This window comes from Hirundo rustica, chromosome 25 (genome assembly GCF_015227805.2).
Source record: "Hirundo rustica isolate bHirRus1 chromosome 25, bHirRus1.pri.v3, whole genome shotgun sequence".
Taxonomy (NCBI): Eukaryota; Metazoa; Chordata; class Aves; order Passeriformes; family Hirundinidae; genus Hirundo; species Hirundo rustica.
In genome coordinates, this window is record NC_053474.1 from 6,412,389 (window position 1) to 6,431,420 (window position 19,032).

General features: G+C 57.3%; 1 protein-coding gene across 4 annotated transcripts in view; it reads right to left on the reverse strand.

Annotated features, from left to right (window-relative positions):
* The window catches only part of PTPRU (protein tyrosine phosphatase receptor type U), a 56,754-nt gene extending 41,453 nt beyond the window's left edge, over positions 1–15,301 (reverse strand). For 3 of the 4 annotated variants that reach the window (XM_040086050.2, XM_040086049.2, XM_040086048.2), the window contains exon 1: positions 15,192–15,284. In XM_040086050.2, coding sequence (XP_039941984.1) covers positions 15,192–15,264 — 73 coding nt within the window. In that variant the 5' untranslated portion in view covers positions 15,265–15,284. Of the gene's footprint in view, positions 1–15,191 lie in introns of all 4 variants that reach the window. The other variant, XM_040086047.2, reaches the window with a different exon arrangement.
* Between the last annotated feature and the right edge of the window lie 3,731 nt (positions 15,302–19,032).

Genomic DNA, 19,032 nt, shown 5'->3' on the forward strand with positions numbered 1-19,032 from the left:
CCCCATTGTCCCATTAAATCCACGATTACAGGGACCAGGGCACAGCCCTAATTAACAGGGCCTGGGCTGACAAGGGGCCCCGGGAAGCCCTGAGCAAGCGGAATGAACAAAGGCAAATATCCCCTAATGGGCTGGCAGGAAAACAGAGCTGGGGCTAGGGATTATTTCCACTGTTTTCTTCCTATTTTATCCCAAATTACATCAGTAATTCCCCCCACCACCCAGGGATTTGGCAGTTAATGGCCTCGCTGCCAGCACGGGTTGTGCTTCCCTGTGCTCAGGAATGCCTGGATGCAACACTTAGTCAAACATGAGTCCAAACACCGGGAAAAAAGCCCATAAGATGCCCAGGAAATTTCAACTCCCAACTCTTTCATATATAAGAAGACATTTGTGGCTTTTTTCGCCCCTTTGCACTCATTTTTTTAAAGCACGAAGGCATATTCCAGCTCCATCACCAACTGTTTTTTCCTCTCAGAGCCATAAGAAACTTCTTTTTAAAAACCGAAAGCCAATTCTCTCCTATTCATATGTCTGGAGGCACTGAGACATCACAGCTTTCTTAAAGCCCTTCCCGAAATGGAGCGTCTGCCCAGCCCACGTGCGGATGCGCCCCCGCACCACAGCCCCTGGTCCTCAGCTCTCACCACGAGACGTGTCGGATTTTAGAGTCTGGAACTTGGCTGCACTTTCTAACGGGAGGAAAAGCACAAATCTGTCAAAATTTTCCAGGAAGGAAGGAAAATAAAGTAAATTTCAAAATAAAACAGTGTCGGAGAATAAGTGCCAAGTGATTTAAAAGAAAAAAAAAGCCCAAGCGTTTCTTTCCAAGATCTGCTGAGCAGGATATTCTGGGAGGCAGAAATTTGTTCTTGGGGGATTATTTTTTGGCCTGAGAAACCAGTGCAGAGACCAACAATGTTTCAGGCTGGCAAAGCCCCATTTCCCAGGGAAAAGTGATTCCTTCACTCCCAATAAATTATTCCCAGCTGATGAAAACATCAGGAGATACGGATCCTCTTCCTGGACTGCAGCCCCCCACCCAAATCCCACTGCCATTAACCCACAGCTCCATCACCCCACAACTGCATCCTCAGCCACCCACAAGACGATGCCTGGGCTCCAGAAGTTTAAAATGCAATTACAGAGCAGATATTGTGTTGGCCGAGCTGATCCATCTCCCTCCTCGGACAGGTTTATTGCCATGGCTTTTCCCAGCACGAGCCTTCCCTCCCACCCATGGCACAAAACGAAGGCAGTTCCACTGGCCACTCCATTTCCCTGACTAATTTGTCCATGATTTGTACACACGGGGAAAAAAGCCAAAGGGTTTTACAGAGCCTTGGTTTCCATGAGTTATGGGATGCTTCTGGCACCATCTCTCCCCAGCCAAGGACAGGGCTGGGAGAAGCTCGACCTCCAGCAGGTTCTCCCTCCTCATCACAAGATTAAGAGCGTAAAATAAACACCTGAGCCAACAGCCCATCTCCACAGGGGGTGGCTGGAGGTGCTCCAGCAGCTGTGGAAAGTCAGAGAGAGACCAGAGCTACCTGCAAAATATTAATGTTTCATCACAACATTTGCAAGGAGGGCAGGGAGGCTGCAACCCAAAATATCCGCCCGCAGCAGTGGGAGGGTTATTCCATCCCAAGGGCAGCGGGACAGGCACTGTAGGAGTTGGGTGAGACTGCTCCGGGTATGGATACACCCTAAAAACAAACCAAGGAGGCCCCGGTTCCCTGAGCTGGCTCCAGGCCAGGGTGACAGCAGCTCCGGGCGCGGAGGTGAAGGCAGCGAGCGCAGGAGGTGTGATCCCAACATGACAGCAGCTAAAAATACTGCAGGGAGCCGGGGGTCTGCCCCGGGGGTGGCGTGTGCCCGAGACAGCCTCAACACCCCAAAGGTGCCTCATCACCCCGAACACAGAGCTTGCCCCATGCACGAGGAGCCTGTGCCAAGGATGAGATGTGCCCCATTAAACACCCACACAAAAACCCCGCAGCATCGCAGTGTTCCTGGGCAGAGGGGAGAGACGGATAAGCACCAACACGGGGCTTTAACACCAGATGGACCAGAATTTTTTTAAGAAGAAAGAAAAAAGAGATAGTTTGAGAGATTTGCTAAGGAGATGGGGATCAGCGCTGCTCAGCCTCCTCCAGGTACTGCTGCCACCTCCATAGATCCAGCACATGCCCAGGTGGAAGGGAGCAGAGAGAGAGGGGCACCAATGTAGAGTTTAAACACCAGATGAAGCCCAGGTGGAAGGGAGCAGAGAGAGAGGGGCACCAACGTAGAGTTTAAACACCAGATGAAGCAAAATTGTTTGAAGGAGAGCAAAAAAAAGCTGGCTTGAGGGGTTTGTCAGGGAGCCTGTTAGCAGGCTTAGCATCCCCACAGGTACCACTGCAGCACCAGGGCATGCTGAGAGAGCACAGGCATGGACACCAACATGAGGGTTAAACACCAGATGGACTAAATTTTCTTCAAAAGAAAGAAAAGTAGGTGGCTTAATGGATTCACCAAGGAGAAGGGCACCACTGCCACCCAGCATCCCCCTCTACAGGGATGGAGAGGAGGAAATCTGGGGAGGGCCAAGTGATTCACAAAGAAGAGAGAGGAAAAGAAAGACCAAACAGTCAAGTACAAAGGACAGCATCTAATTAATTCTCCGTGGCCACCGAGGAACGTGGCCGCCTGCCCACAGCCCACCCCACTCTCTCTCATCCACAGAGTCTATGCTGCTCTCGCTTCAAAGTTAATTGCACACTTAAACCTCTCCTGTTTAACCTCCTGCACCGTGGGACATGATCCATGGCTTCTCTTGCCTTTTACTGAGCAGCCTCGAGAAGGCTCCTGTGCCAAAGGGCAGCCCAGCACCAACCGGGATTGGGATCACAGCCCAGCACCATCTGGGATTGCAGGATTGGGATCACAGCCTGGCACCATCCGGGATTGCAGGATTGGGATCACAGCCCAGCACTATCCAGGATTGGGATCACAGCCTGGCACCATCCGGGATTGCAGGATTGGGATCACAGCCTGGCACCATCCGGGATTGCAGGATTGGGATCACAGCCCAGCACCATCCGGGATTGGGATCACAGCCCAGCACCATCTGGGATTGCAGGATTGGGATCACAGCCCAGCACTATCCAGGATTGGGATCACAGCCCAGCACCAACCGGGATTGGGATCACAGCCCAGCACCAACCGGGATTGCAGGATTGGGATCACAGCCTGGCACCATCCGGGATTGCAGGATTGGGATCACAGCCTGGCACCATCCAGGAGTGCAGGATTGGGATCACAGCCTGGCACCAACCAGGATCGGGATCACAGCCCGGCACCAACCGGGATTGCAGGATTGGGATCACAGCCTGGCACGATCCAGGAGTGCAGAATTGGGATCACAGCCCAGAACCATCTGGGATTGCAGGATTGGGATCACAGCCTGGCACCAGCCAGGAGTGCAGGATTGGGGTCACAGCCCAGAACCAGCCAGGATTGCTGGATTGGGATCACAGCCTGGCACCATCCGGGATCACAGCCTGCACCAGCCAGGAGTGCAGGATTGGGATCACAGCCTGGCACCATCTGGGATTGGGAGGATTGTGCTCTCCCCCACCCAAGACCCTGTAGGGTATCATCTGATGGCAACAATACACCAGTAATGTCCCAAAATGGGGATAGGCTTTATGAAAAATGGGTTCATACCAAAACTTTAGGAAGTGCTGCTTCCCCAGAGATAAAAAATACAGTGCAGCCACCCAGGGGACCCAGTCCTGATGGGAAAAAGCCCATTTTGCTCCTACCCTGGCTTAGCCAGGACTGGATCAGCCCTATGGTCATCTCTGGGGTGCAGCATCTTGGGAGCACAAGCCACAGCACCCCAAGGCACAGGCACCAGCCAGGGGAGATAACACTGGTCATCTTTCAGAGTGAAGATAATTTTTTTATTCTGGGCCTTTTCCAGCAGCTCCAGTCATTCACCCGAAGTAATTCTCAGCAGGAAATGGGGAGCATTCAGGTACCCACAGGACACATGACACACTGCCCTGGTGGCCAAGCAGAAACCCCCTGCAGAGTGAAACCATCATCTGACCACACCGAGATGTGGCAGGGGTGAACAGAGCTCTCCTGCCATCAAATCCAGAGTTTTCACTGCCTCCCAGGAGAAGGGACAGAGGCAGAGGCTTCGCAGTTTGCACGCCCCCAAACTCTCACACCCAAGACCTCTCCTCTTAAACACACGTGAGGAAGATGCTCTTTGTCTGCACCAAAGGATGAAGCTCTTTACACAGAATAAATGATCAATCAGCTGCTGCAAATGGGGAAACCAAGGCATAGAGGGGATGTGGTGAAATCCCAGAACACTGGCAGCCCAGGATCACCCCAAGGATGGCAGAAAGCCCAGGGAGCTGTGTTTGCTGGGACACAGGAGCATAGCTCCAGCAGATCCCGGCAAGGTGCCATCCCTTCCCCAGCACCCCTGAGCAGAGCCAGCCTTCCACCTCCCTGATCCCAGCTGCTATTTCAAGGTGCTTTCCTTGGCACACTCCTACGGGAACGTGCCCCAGGAAGGAAACGCTGGGAGTTGCTTCCCTCCGGGTGCCGGCAGACATGGGGGACAGGGAGCACCTTCTGCAACTCATCTAAAATTAGATGCACTTCTCAGCCAGTGAGATCCTGTACACAGCACCCCACAGGCTGCTGGGCAAAGTGAAGGGATCCAGGATCACTTCCATCTGCAGGGGGCTCAGGTTTCCAGGAGTGGGGTGTTACAGGGGCTGGGGCTGTTTGGCACTGAGGAATGCAGCCCAGTGGGAAAACCCAGACAGGGAGAGGGTCCTGTGTGCCAGCAGCCCAGTATCTCACACTGACAGGGACCCCCACCACACCAGGTACAACAGCAGCTCCATAGCCAAGCCCAAACACCCTTGGATTTCACTGGGAAAACCTCTTCCAGCCCCAAGGGGAGCTGAATCCTTCCATAGCTGCACTTGGCATACCCAGAGGGCTGAAAGTGTTCCTGTGCGTCACACCCAGGAGATGACAAGGAACCCCTGCCCTGCTCCCCACTTCTGCCAAAGAGAAACTTTCAAGAGAAACATCACTGATTTCTCAGCCCAAATAAAAGCTGATTGGAAGAATATGGAAAGCAGCACCATTAGAATTCTCACCAGTAGTTTGTTTTGGTTCTCCAAATCATTTTAAATATTGTATTTAATACAAAAATAATTTGCTCAGCTGTAAGAAACATCAGTTTTCAACTTGAAGCCTTGTATATTAGCCAGAGAAACTAATGTGTAAACATTAGCAGCTCCAGGAGCGTGTGGGGTTTGGCCAATTCAATTCCAGGGAGAGAGCAGCCAGATATTAAGAAGGAGGATTTGCATAATAAGTCACTTATGCCTGATAACCCCAGTGTTTGGAACATGCAGGAGTAGAGAACAATATCCATCTGCTAGCAACTACAGAAGACATAAATCTCCTTTTTCCTTTTTTTTTTTTTTTCTTTTTTTGACTGCTAAAGACAGTCTAAGACTCTAAGACTTTTACCTGAAGGTCCCCAAGGAGTTGTCAAATCTCCTGCAGCGAGTACCAAGCCCCAGCAGCCTCCAAGGAACCCCAGGGATGGGAGAGAATTGGCAAATCTGGATTCATTAGAGACATTTCAAAGCAAATACAACTGGGAAAATACAACTCCGAAGACTTTGCAATGCCACAGGGATGGCTTGTGCTCTGGCAAGGACCAAGTGTGCCATACATCACTGTGTGGTGAAAATGCATTTTTAAGCAAAGGGAGTACAATATATCTTGCCAGAATCCTTCCTTGAGGCAAATCCAGCTGCCAAGTGCAGCACCACACGCTCTTAGCTCCAGGGGGATTAGCACTCCTGGTGCTGCATCACCCTGCTGCAGGTGGCACCAGGAATGCCTCCCTGCAGTGCACCGCCCTGGCTGCTCTGGAGATGCTGGGGAACACAAGCCAGGAGGTTTTAGCTCCATGCCCAGAGGGGATGTGGGGATTTAACATCCCATCCAAGGGCCGTTTGTGCCCTGCACCTGGATCCAGACAGTGCTGCTCCCAAGGAAGCACCAGCACGGCTCCATTACTGAAACCCTGCTCAAGAGAGGTCCTGCAGCACAAAAACACCCTCGAGCTGCACAGCCAGGAGGCCTCTAACCTGCAGCACAAGTGCTTTAATAATGAACCATCACTTCATTAACATTGTCATTGCTGCCTTTTGGACTCCATGGGAAGAAAAACAAGGCAGGAAACCTTTGGAAGCCTCCATCCTGCTGCTATCGATCGCTCCCTGTGCAATTACAGCTCACGGGCTGCGGAGCTGTGCGACACCTTGGGGAAAAAAAATGGGAACAAATTAAAATAAACTGCAAAAGGCAGGGGGAATAATGCTCATTTCTCCCCCTGGCTCCTTTATTACTATCAGGTCTCCCAGGTCCCTGCTGAGGACCCCACATGCTCAGAGACCCAGAGAGACCAGGACCATGAGCCCCAAGCAGCACACACTGCTTTCAGGGGTTGCCCGAGGACACGGAGATGCTCCCTTGGCATGAATTCAGGCAGGAAAAGCAGCTGCCCCAGGACTCAGCAGCACCACCAAAGCCCGGAGGGACTCCAACACCAGCAGCAGAAATCATGGGAAAGACTTTCAAACCAACCCCATTCTGCAGGGGATAAAAAGTGGAGAACCCTCAGTCTCCCCTCCCACAGGAGGTCCCGCATCTCTACAGGGATGGATGTGGGAATGCCGTACTGGGAGGCTCATCCTCCCAGGATGGAGGATGTGCCAGCGCTGGGAGGGCCTTGGGAGGCAGCTCCAAGGGTCATTGATGGCCTTTCAGGGCAGACAATGGAGCTGGAGAACCCTCAGCCCCCACCCAGGGATGGGGCCGCAGCATCCCCACTGTGCCCAGCATGCCAGCCAGCCCCGGGGGCATAAAGGGTGAGAAAAGGAATAAGGCTCAGTGCCATGCAAAATCCAGGTCACCCTCCTCCTCTCGTGCCACCAGCAGAGCCAAGAACAGCAGTGTGGGCTGACTGACGTGGGGCTGGAAGGTGACAACGTGTGACATGGGCACATCCATCACCAGTGCCAGGGCTCAGCTGAACCTCTGCTGTGGAGAGGGAAGTTAAAGGCAGGAGCCCTCACGGGAGGAATTAAAAGGAGCCCTGTGCCCAGCAGGTCTGTAATAGCTCTGGGGAACACACTGGACCATGCCAGGCACCCTTCAGCGCGGCAAAGGGAATGAAATGGCAAGCCAAGCCCACAAGAAACAGCTTTGTTTTTACCAGTCCATGAATTTGGCTCAGCCACCTCAGTAAGCACTGGTTGGGCATCCATCCATCCTGACCTGCAGCCCTCAACCCATTCCAGCAAAAACTCTGGGATTACACTAAGTGAGCAGGAATAACCGAGGAGTCCCTGCAGTGCCAGCAGTGCACCCAACACCCTGCAAACCCATGGGACAACCAGGGCACCCCAATGCCCAGCACCTTCCACCTCCTCCCTGCACACATCCTGCCCCAGACAGATGCCAGCTCCCATTCCCCACCAGCTGCAGCCACCATTCCATGGGAAGGAAGGCAGGAGAGACAGCCTCTTGCATGGAGAGATGTCATTCAGAGCCAGCAGCTCCCCAGACAGGAGCCTGGGTGAGAGACCAAATAAAAAGTTCAGCTGATATAAAGAGAAATAGCCCAACACGGAGATGCTCTGCTTTAGTTTAATATTGTTATAATCCAGGGAAAGCATGCTGGTTGCTGGCTGCAGAAAATCAATGGGATATTATCACTCAGCAGACAGATGAAAATACAGTAAAAATAAGTAGAAATAATAACAGAAATAAGAGAGTCCTTCGGAAGAACCCCAGAAGGGCAGTGGCTGAACCTGAACCACAGGGAGAGTTCAGAGCCTGCCCTGGCACTGGGGGGGCTTCCAAAGTCACTCCCAAGCTGCTCCTTCCCCAAAAACCACACTGGAAAGCTCCAGCACCCATCTGCACAGGGTGCAGAGGCAGGTGCCCCACTGACACCGAAACCATAGAACCAGATGTCCCAGTGAGGACTTTGAGGTGCCAGGGGGTGCCCAGGATCACCCTCCTGTGCTAATTCAATTAACACTGAAGCACCAGGTAATTAGGAAAGAGCATTTATGCAGCTAATTACCCAGGGTGTCAGTGCACCCCTGCTAAAAGGCAGGATGTGCTGGCAGGGGATGAGGACCTGGCACCCAAGGGTGTGTGGGGCTGTGACAGGTCCTCGTCCCCACAGGTGGGCTGCCAGCAGCAGGGAAAGACTTTGGAGGACACATCACCCTTGAGTGGATCTGCCTGGACCTCCTGACCAGGCTTGAAAATTGCTGCTGTTGAACCCTCCAGCTTTTTGGAGGAACCCAAGGCTCCAGGGTCACACAGCACAGGACAGAGCTGCATCGTGAGGAGCCCTCCAGAGCACCCCCAAAACCACACCAGCTCCACACCATCCAAATCCATCCAAGCAAGGGAATGCAGTTTGCTGTAGTCCATCCCTCCACCTGCTCTTGCCTTCATACGTGAGTGGCTGCAATGTTCCATTCCCTCTGGAGAAAAGCCATTCCCACATCTCCTGTCAGGACACAGCAGGAAGATCCCCGGGCAGTGCCCCAAAGCCAAGCCCCCCTCTCTGGGAGAGCAGCTGGGCCACAGCAAGTGATTAATCTCCTCTTCTAGACTGGCCACCACTCGCCCCTGGTGACATCCTGCTCTGAGAGGAGCTGGCGTGTCCAGCGGCTGAGGGGCTGATTGCTGCACCAGAGCCAAATGCGCTCCTTGGCTCAGCTAATTGGGCTAATTGGGCTGAAGACCTCCAGCACAAAGCAGCACACAAGCTCAAATGAGCAGGGGTCACCAGGGCTTGTGTCTCGAACAGGGCTGTGGGGACAGTGGCCTCGTTAAGACTCATCAGGTCATCAACATCCTTGTCCCTCACGCTCAGAGCATCTCCTGCTGCCCCATCCCAGCCACAATCCTGATCAACTTAACGATGTCAGGACAGGTTGGATCCACATGGAGACTCCAGAGAGCCAAAGCAATTATTGGTTAATTCAGGGCTCCCCAGCACAGCCCTGGAATAGGGAAGAATGGACCCTCTGGCAGTCCAGGAAGGCTGCAGGGAGCTGGGGATGGGGGCTGTGCCAGCACAGCCACCCTGTCATGGGTGATTTGCCAGTATTTTTCAAGCCCAATTTTAAAAAAGGCATCAAAAAATTGTGTACGACAAAAATATTCAGGAAGTTGCTCCAGCTGCAACATACTCCCACCCCCCAGCTGCAGTGCAACACTCTGCTCCCACTGCATCCCTGCCAGGGATGGGGGCTTTCCAAACTTCCAGTCAGGGTGCCCCGGGTGGGCAGTGGGGTCCCCAGGCAACGGGAGGCAGGGCAGGCACATTCCCTGCCCTGGGGTCAGCCAAGGGCCAAAGGGCACCCTCCCTTACCCTCCCCCTGTTCCTCAACTTCTGGAGCACTTTGGGAGGCAGGAAGGTCAGGAAATAACAAATTTATGGCCAAAGCAAGTCAAGAGGCTCCTTCCAGCTGTGAATCTGTCACACAGTCAAGGTCACACACCGAGATCCCACTGAGCCCCCAACTGCAGGAGCATTGCATTCCTGGCATTGCCACTGCAGCCCAGCCTCCTCTCTGGAGCAAGCAGCATCCCAGTGGCCAGGCACCCACAGGAACAGCCCCTGCACCCCCTGGTACCCCACAGCACAGGGGGAGCTCTGCTGTCCCACTCCTGCAGCGAGCAGAGCAACAGCACCCAGATTCGGGGTCGGGCAGAGGCATCCAGGGATAGGAAACAGGGACAGTCCCAGCCTGACTCACCACAATCCACACTTGGATTCACTCCAGCTGGGAGAAACTGGGGTGCAAGGCATGGGCCCCTTAAACACGCAGTAAACACGTTCCCCCTGCCAGGGCCCAGGCAGGAGCTGCAGACCCGGGCTGTGACACCCAGGCAGGACCTGGAGCAGCACACAAGCAGCCACAAACGAGCTGCAGCCAACAAACACCCAGCAAGCAGGAACAACACTCCTGATTTAAAAAAAATACATAAAATACCAGCTGCAAAGGGCAGCTGACATGTGAGCTCCCAGTGCTGGAAGGGGGAAAAGGCTGCTCCACAGGCAAGGGCTCCTCTGCCTTTGCCTTCCAGCAGCTCCAAGAGCTGGACTTTGGCTTTTGATCCAGGCACAAGGTGCAGAACCTGTCGCTCCCAGAGCCAGGAAAGCAACAGCTCAGGAACACACAGGAAAGTCCCTCTGGCACCTGCCAGCTGCACAGCCACTCCCCAGAGACACCCTTCAGCCGGCAAAGAGGAGCAGATCCTACGTCCCCAGGACGACTCCAGCCAGGCAGCCGCAGGCTGGCACCCCCTCCCCACGCCGCCACCCACCCACAGCCATCCCAGCACGGGCAAAAGCAGCAGCAGCTCCTGCCAGGCCACCTGCAGCGGAAGGGAAAAGCTCCATCTCCAAGACCTATTTATTTTGAGGCTGCCGACGAGGAGGCAATTAGCTCCAGGGGAATAATTGTTGGGAATCCTTGTGCAGAGGGGAAAGCCTCGGTTTCACCAAGTACAAGGATGAGTCTCCAGGCTGGAATGGGAGAGCAGGATCCAAGGAAAGCTGCAAAGCAAATCCCAAGTTGTCACAGGGGAGAATAGGTTTGGGAACCTTGACATTTAATCACGCAGTAACTAAAGCTTCCCAGACACATCTAATAAGACAATTATAGTGCATGTTAATAATAGATTATTAAAAAGCTTATTTATGGAGGTTTAAGCAGGCTGATGGCAGGGCCATGCCGATAAAGCTCTCCAGAGCCTGTGCTACCTCCCAGCTCCCAGGAATGCGGCAGGGATTTGCCTTCCTCTGCCTCCAGCCCCTTGTGCTTAACCCTCGAACGACTGCCCAAAGCAAAGCAGCAAATCCCTGCAGAGGGACTGCGGGCAGGAGAAGATTGTTATGGGGCATTTTCGGTTGCTCCCAGCCCCTCTGCAGAGTAAGGATTGTGTGATGAAGTGATGGAAAAGCTCCATTTGAGGTGCAGTCAAGGGAAAAACCATCAGCAGGCAGCAAGGAGGTTGTCACAGGCAGGACAGGGGTTAAAGCCACCAACAAGCACCTGTTTTGGTCTTCCATGGGGCGTTCCTCCTCCCCCAGGGCCGTGATCCCGTAGGCTTTATTCTGGGAAAGCTCCCAGGGAAGCTGGAATAGGGCTGGTTTTTCTTAGTTTAGATAACAAAAGGAAAAATGTGCATTGTGGGCCAGGAGGTGACTCACCAGCATCCCTGTTCCCGGGGCCAGGGCAGGTCCAGGCACCCAGAGGAAAAACATGAAACAGTTTTGGAACAAGAAGAAAAGGGTAAAAATGAAACAAATGCAACTGCAAGTCTTGATGGGGGAGAAAAAAAAACATGCACTGCCAGGCTCCACCATGGAGCTGCAGATACAAAGCCAGAGGGAAAAGTCCATTCAGGAGCATCAGCATCACTCAGAGCCTCCCTAAATTGCGCTTCTCCCTCATGGATAGTGAAAATCCACCACATTCCAGTGTCCCTGTGCACACACTGGAAAGCCAAGGACTGAGGAGCCACAAACCTCTGCCCTGGGCACATGCTGGGCATGTCAACAGGATTTTCCAGAGCATCCCAATGCAGGAGCCTCAAGGGTGTTTGCAATGTCTGGGTGCTCTGGGAAAGGGCATGGCATTCCCAGGGCAGTAAAAACACACGTAGAAGCAAACAAGGAAAAGAGCTTCTTCCCTGGCACGGCAGAACAGGCAAGAGGAAAAAAAAAAAAAAAAAACCACGAAGCTTGAAACAAGCTGACAAGGAAAATGTAACATTCTCGCATATTTTATGTGCTTGGTGAAGGCGGGGTGGGGAGAATAAAAATGCCTTGGCATGTGAGAGCCCATGGACAGCCAGGTGGAGGGAAACAAACACCGGGAAAAGCGCTGGAAGAGCAGCATCAGGCAGGAACCTGAGCACCCGCAGGGCACGAGACCCTGACCCCCAGCAGCAGCCGGGGACATCCCTGCTCCGGACCCCCCTTCCCCGAGCATCCCCTGCTGATCCCTGCTCCCGACCCCCCTTCCCCGAGCATCCCCTGCTGATCCCTGCTCCCGACCCCCCTTCCCCGAGCATCCCCTGCTGATCCCTGCTCCCGACCCCCCTTCCCCGAGCATCCCCTGCTGATCCCTGCTCCCGACCCCCCTTCCCCGAGCATCCCCTGCTGATCCCTGCTCCCGACCCCCCTTCCCCGAGCATCCCCTGCTGATCCCGACCCCCCTTCCCCGAGCATCCCCTGCTGATCCCTGCTCCCGGCACCTCCCGAGCCCCCGTGACCGTTAGCAGGCGGCGGCTGCCCCGCTCCCGGCCCCAATCCCAGCCCCGGGAACGGCGTCTGTTCGGCTGTTCCCATTCACCCGACCGAGACAGCAGCACCGCGGCGGGGTCAGGGTCACCCGTGCCACCTCCTGCCAGCGCTGTCCCGCGGGGACAGCGACGCTTGGGGGGCAGCGTCCCCCCCGTCTGACGCCAGCCGGTCACCACAGCCGGTCACCACGTCCTCCAGCCCTCCCCGGCAGTCTGAGCGCCTCCGGAGACACCAGCGGCCCCAGCCCAGCGCTCCCTGGCAATCCCAACCTCCCAAGTGGAAGATGCAAACCCAAATATTTTATTTGCTTAATTGCTGCTAGCGGAGTTGGAGCCGAGCGCAAACAGCTCCCGCATAATTCCGGCAGCAGCGCCACGCAGCACCGCGGCTGTGTCCCCATCGCCGGAAAAGAACCCGGGAGCACGGGGGACACGGGCTGGCATCCCTGAGCAGCTCACTGCTCAATTCTTGGGGGGCAACACAGAGAAGCAGAGGCCCACCTCACCACGGAATCATTTGGGTTGGGAAACATCACTGAGTCCAATCACGCCCCCAACACGTCCCCAAGCGCCCGGCAGAGCGAGGCAAAAAGCGGAGGGAAATACCGAGCCTGCACAACCTGCTGCCCCCGGGCCCAGCGCGGAGTCCTGCGAGCCAGGCGGCTCCTGGCCACGGTCTTCCGGCAGGGAAAGGCTCCGTGAGCTGCTCAAAGAGCTCAGGGAGGAGAGATGGGGCTGGCAAAGGCCAAGCACAGGTGCCGGTCCCAGCCCGCTGACACCACACGAGGCCCCGCACCGCTCAGCTCGGGGGTCAGCCACAACGGGCCGGCAATGACAGCTCCGTCACTGCGAAACCTTCAGGAACTACAAAAAGTTTGAAGGCTGCAGGAAGGAGCAAAGAACACCCTAAGGCTGTGGGGTGTGACCCACTTCCTCCCTGTGCCTCACTCTCCCCACCTATAGAAGGGACCACACTGCTCCCCTTCTCTGCAAAGGCACAGACAAAAAAAACATCTTCTGAAAACATCCACCGAGACAAGCAGCTGGTCCTCCCCAGCAGCCCAAAGCACTTGTAAATGACTTAAATATATTTTTTTTTCCCCAGCCCTGTTGACTGTGCAGCCCCAGGGACGAGCCAGGCAAGCTCCCCACAGCCAGCCAAGCCACATCAGCAGGAGCAAACAGCAGATCCAGCTGAAAAGCTGCCTGCAGTGGAGGAGGGGGGCTGGCAGGAGACCCCTCACCTCCAGCCGAATCCGGTCCCCTCGGCTCCACCGCGGAGCTGAGCCCGCTCTGCACCTACGAGGGAAATGGAGCAAACACGCTCCTGATTTACACCGGCAGCGGGCTCGATCCTGCCCTTCGCCAATGCCGACCTCCAGGGAAGGGAACCCACCGAGTGAAAAGGGTTTGATCAGGAGGGGACCCTCCCCACAAAGCTCCCCCGTCCCCAGTGCTCCCCAGCACTGCCTCTCCAGCCCCTCACGGGCTGCGGCAGCTCAGCCCTGAGAGCCACCAGAGCATCACACACCAGGGCTGGGGAGCAAACCCCAAACTGCTCCACTGAAACCGGGGGGACAGAGGCCCCTTACTCCAGCAGAGCACTGAGCCCCAGCAGCTCCGTGCCTCAGTTTCCCCATCACCCCCTGCTCAGCCCCGAAGCTCAGAGCAGCAGCTTCCCCAGCACACAGCCTCCCCCCCAAAATACAAACCCATTCCCTCCCCATTTCCCCCACCCTGCGTAAGTCGGGGGAGCCTCAACAGCTTCACATCCCGCCACCCATGGCGTCTCCATCCCCCACCGCACGGGTCAGCCGCCGCTTGTTTTCTGCTGATGGGTGTCACTACTTGTAATCTTTGGAGAAATGCCACTACCCAAAAACACAAAATCAATGCACCACCGTAAGGACTGCATGAAGGTGAGCAGCTTGGATTTAAAGGTAAAAAACCAAAGAACTAGGCAAAAATACACTTTAATGTGATCAGCATTACCTAGGAGACGGGGTGACAGCACCAGGGACCCCTTGGAGTGAGGCACCAACTCCCCGTTCCACCAAAAAGCCCGCGGTAGCACCTCAGGAGCCCCAAATTCCCATTCCCCGCAGCAACCAAGCCCGTTCCAGCTTCCCGAAGGGATCGGAGCGAGCCGTCGTCCCCCCGCACTAGGTCTTCCCCAGCCCCTACCTGGGGGGTCCCGGGGTGCTCAGGAGGAGGAAAAAGTATGTAAATTAATCAAATTAATCGATCGACGGTATTTCGGTACAACTGCCTCGGTACCCCCGCAGCACAACGAGAGCCGGGAGGCTGCGACCGGAGCCGCCGCGGCCGCCACCTGTTCCTACCGGAGGGTCCCCAGCTTCCCGTCGGGGCCCCCAGCGAAACCACCGGGATCCCTCCGGCCCCCGGGCACCGGCATGAGGGCTCCTCTCCCCTGTGGGAAGTTTTCCCTCCCGGGCCGCGGCGGGAGCAGGGGGGAGCCTCGGACGGCGGCCCCGGTACCACGAGCGAGCGGGAGCCGCGGGCGCTCGGCGGAGCGTCCGGCGGTGCTCGGAGGGGAGGGAGGCGGGATCCCGGTGGTTCCGCGGAAGACGGGGGTCCCGAGGCGGTTCGGGGACCCTCCGCTGGGAACAGGTGGCGGCGGGACGGACGGGACCTTCCGCGCACCGGGGGCGGCGGGGCCCCGGAAGCGTACCGAGCGAGCGGGACCCCCTCTCCCCGGCGCGCACACCGCGCTCCGTTCCTACCGGCGGGCGTCTCGGTGTCCAGAGCGTAGACCCGCAGGGCGAGAGCGAGCAGCAGCGCCCGGGCGCTCCGCATGGTGCGGCCGGTGCCGGGGACCGGGCGGGGGGCGGCGGGGCCGTGGCCGCCGCCGCCGCTGCGCGCCCGCGGTTCCGGCGCGGCGGGGGCGCAGCGGGGCCCCGCGCCCGCCCCGCGCCTCAAATACCGGCGGCGGCGGCTCGCGCCCGCCGTGACGTCACCGCCGCCCGGGGTAGGGGGGGGGGGGCACCGGTACCGGGAACGGCAACGGCGGGCGGGGCGGCGGCGCCCCCTGGCGGACACGAGCGGTGGTGCCGCGGGGAAGTTTGAGGGCAGCGAGGGGGGGGGGCGGTCCCGGGAGTTCCGGGGAATTGGGGAGGGGGCGGGGGGGATTCTCCGGTACCGGGAGACAGGAGAGGTGGGGACAGGTCTCGGGAGCTGGGGGCGGAGGGCGGCGCTCGGTTAAGGGAGGAGGTTCTTTCTTCCGTACCGGAGGGTTCGGGGAGAGGGGCGGTACCGGGAATTACGGGGTGGGGGGGGGGTCTCCTGTATCGGGGGGCTCGAGGAGGGGGATATCCGGTACCAGGAGAGAGGGGGAGGAAGTCCCCGGGGCGGAGGGAAGTGGAGGTCCCGGGAGTTAGGGGACTGCGGGCGGTGCACGGTTTACCGAGGGGAGCTCTCCGGTGTCGGGGGACAGGGGCCTGGGCTGCCCGGGAGTGCCTCTCGCTTGCGGGGTGGGGCAGGAGGGGGCTCCGCAAGGGTGTGGGAGAAAGCACGGGGGTCCCCGGCTGCTGGGAGCTCCGTTGCGCCGAGAGCCCCTGTTGCTGCGGTCTTCTGATGCAGCGGGGCCGAAGAGGGGTTCCCTGCGTGGGGGAGGCTGCCAGGCTTTGGGGGTCCCTGGTTTTCTGGGTGTGCAGGGATGGAGGGATAGTCCACAGCTTAGGGGGGGTGGGGGCTGGCTCTAGAAGGGTCCCCACGACCTCCTAAATGCAAGGGGGTGACCTCAGGGGTCCAGTTGTAGGGTCCCCACCAAGCTGAAATGAATCCTAGAGGGTTTCCAGCTGCAGGGCTGGTCCTCGGAGAAGGCTGGGACAGAGGGAGGTGATGGTGGCACCCACTCTGCGGTGAGTGTCCCCAGCCCCTCGAGTGCCCCCCATCACCCCTGGGCTGTGCCCGAGGCTGTAGCTGGGCACTGCGGACAGAGCCTCCTGCTCATCCCGGGGTATCCTTGGACCCTGAAACCCCCCTGGTCCTCCACCCCACAGGCTGGATGTCCTTGAGGGACAGGGACAGGATGCTTTGCTCCACAGGATGGTGGCAGGGAAAGCTGCACAAAGCTGTATGGGAGTGGCAGTGGCACCTGAGGTCTCGGTGACACCCAGCAAAGTCACCATTCCCCGGGGTGGGAAGAGGATGACAGAGGGAGCTGCAAGATCTAACTCAGAGTGGGCAGAAGGGAGAAAAACCCAGAAGGATGTAAAAGTAGGAAAATCTCTGTCCCTTTCCCAGCTGAGTGCACAGGATCAGGCACAGAGCGCTGGCAGCCCCGGTGTCCCTGCCGGCAGTGCCAGCGGGGATGAAAGGCCCCTTGTTCGTTGACATCCTCTCCAGCCCTATTTCTGGAAGAAAATGTTTTCCCAAAGGTTTGGGGTGAGGAGGAGGGGAACTTTGCATCAGCTTTCCGGCGTGATCCGTGCTTGGGTCATCTAGCCCTGGCTGCAACTCCAGGGTGGGAAACTGCCTGGGCACAGGAAAACCTGGAAAGCAGAGGGAACAATGCTGGAAATATTGAGACTTCTTGCCCCAAATCACACAGGGAGAGTCTTTGCCATTGGCATCACCCTGCAATGATTCAGCCTTGTCCTGAAAGACAGCACCCAGTTGCCAGCACCCAGCAGGGTGACAGAGGGACAGGGGACAGTACCTGGGTGTTGCTGAGGCCAGTGAACCCACTGGGAAGCTCCCAGCCCTGGAAGTAGGACAACACTGCCCGCCAGCTTCATCCAAGTTCAGCTCATCCCTAGGGATGCTACTGTGCTGCTTCTCTGTGTTGGGCTGGCTTCATTATCTGGGGACACCGCACAGCCCTGGGGACACTGCATTGACACAGGGCACTGCACAGCCCTGGGGACACTGCACAGTCTTGGGGACACTGCACTGAGAGCCCCCTCCTGGCCCTCTCCTCCCTGGGACAGGGGTTCAGCACATCTGGGGTCACCTCAGAGCTGCCAGCCCCAAATACTCCTCCTGGCAGTGTCCCCAGTGTCAACCTTCCCTGTGCCATGTGGGTACAAAACGTTTATCTTCCATTCCCAGTTTCCCCCAGTTGCTCTCCAAGCAGTTAGCACCATGGTGACACTTCTTGCAGGGATGCATCAGTCCCCATGGATCTGGGGACAAACCATGCCAGTTTCGTGTGTCCCCCAGCCAGGACAGCACATCTGGGCTGAGGACAGAGGGTGATGGATGGTTGTCTCCACATTGCCCCACACTGAGCATGGAGTGATCCTAACAAATCCTCTCCCCAGCGACACTAAAAGCCTGTTAAAATAATGCCTGATAAGGGAATTAAGATGCTTAGATATGTGGCAGCAAAGGCGGGAGAGGGCTGGCACAGTGCTAATTCTGCGGGGTCCCCCTGGAGTTTTTGGGAGAAAAATTCCCCAAATCCTTCTGGGAAGAGAAGCTGGGTGATGCAGCAGCTGAGGGGTGAGCTGGGAGGGGTGAGCTGTCCAGACTGGGGAGGAATCTGGGGGGGGTCTTCTCCCAGCAGCTGAACTGAAGCAGTTCAGGGGGGAAATGCAGCCAAGGGGAAGCAGAAGCAGGATATTCACAGGATTCTGGGAGAATCGACCAGGAAACAGAGTTTTTAAGCTGCACAAGCCTGTTGGAGCACTGCACTCTGTTTTCCACCACCTTTTAAACCCCTAAGTTGCATTTCCAAACCAATCACTTAAAAAAAAAAAAAACAATTAAAGGGGGGTTTTGTTGCAGTCAGCGTATCACAACAGACCTGTTCCCCATCCCTGTGGGTCCTGCTCCAGCACTACAGCCCAACCGTGCCAGCTCCTCGGGTGAGCCCGGGATTCACCTGGCAGCACTGCCGTGCTTCTCCACGGGATCATTAACGCACACAGGAGCTACGGCGCATTGGGGCACGGCAGGAATTTCGCATGAGTGGAGCGGGAGGGACACGGGGGCTCCACAGAGGCTCCTTGACCCGCGAAGGGCTGGCCCCGGCACTGGCCCCGGCACTGGCACTGGCACTGGCACTGGCCCCGGCACTGGCCCCGGCACTGGCACTGGCACTGGCCCCGGCACTGGCACTGGCACTGGCACTGGCCCCGGCACTGGCACTGGCCCCGGCACTGGCCCTGGCACTGGCCCTGGCACTGGCCCCGGCACTGGCACTGGCCCCAGCACTGGCCCCGGCACTGGCACTGGCACTGGCACTGGCCCCGGCACTGGCACTGGCCCCGGCACTGGCACTGGCCCCGGCACTGGCCCCGGCACTGGCACTGGCACTGGCACTGGCACTGGCCCCGGCACTGGCACTGGCACTGGCACTGGCCCCGGCACTGGCACTGGCCCCGGCACTGGCCCTGGCACTGGCCCTGGCACTGGCCCCGGCACTGGCACTGGCCCCAGCACTGGCCCCGGCACTGGCACTGGCACTGGCACTGGCCCCGGCACTGGCACTGGCCCCGGCACTGGCCCCGGCACTGGCACTGGCACTGGCCCCGGCACTGGCACTGGCACTGGCACTGGCACTGGCACTGGTGCTGGCACTGGCATTGGCACTGGCCCCGGCACTGGCACTGGCCCCGG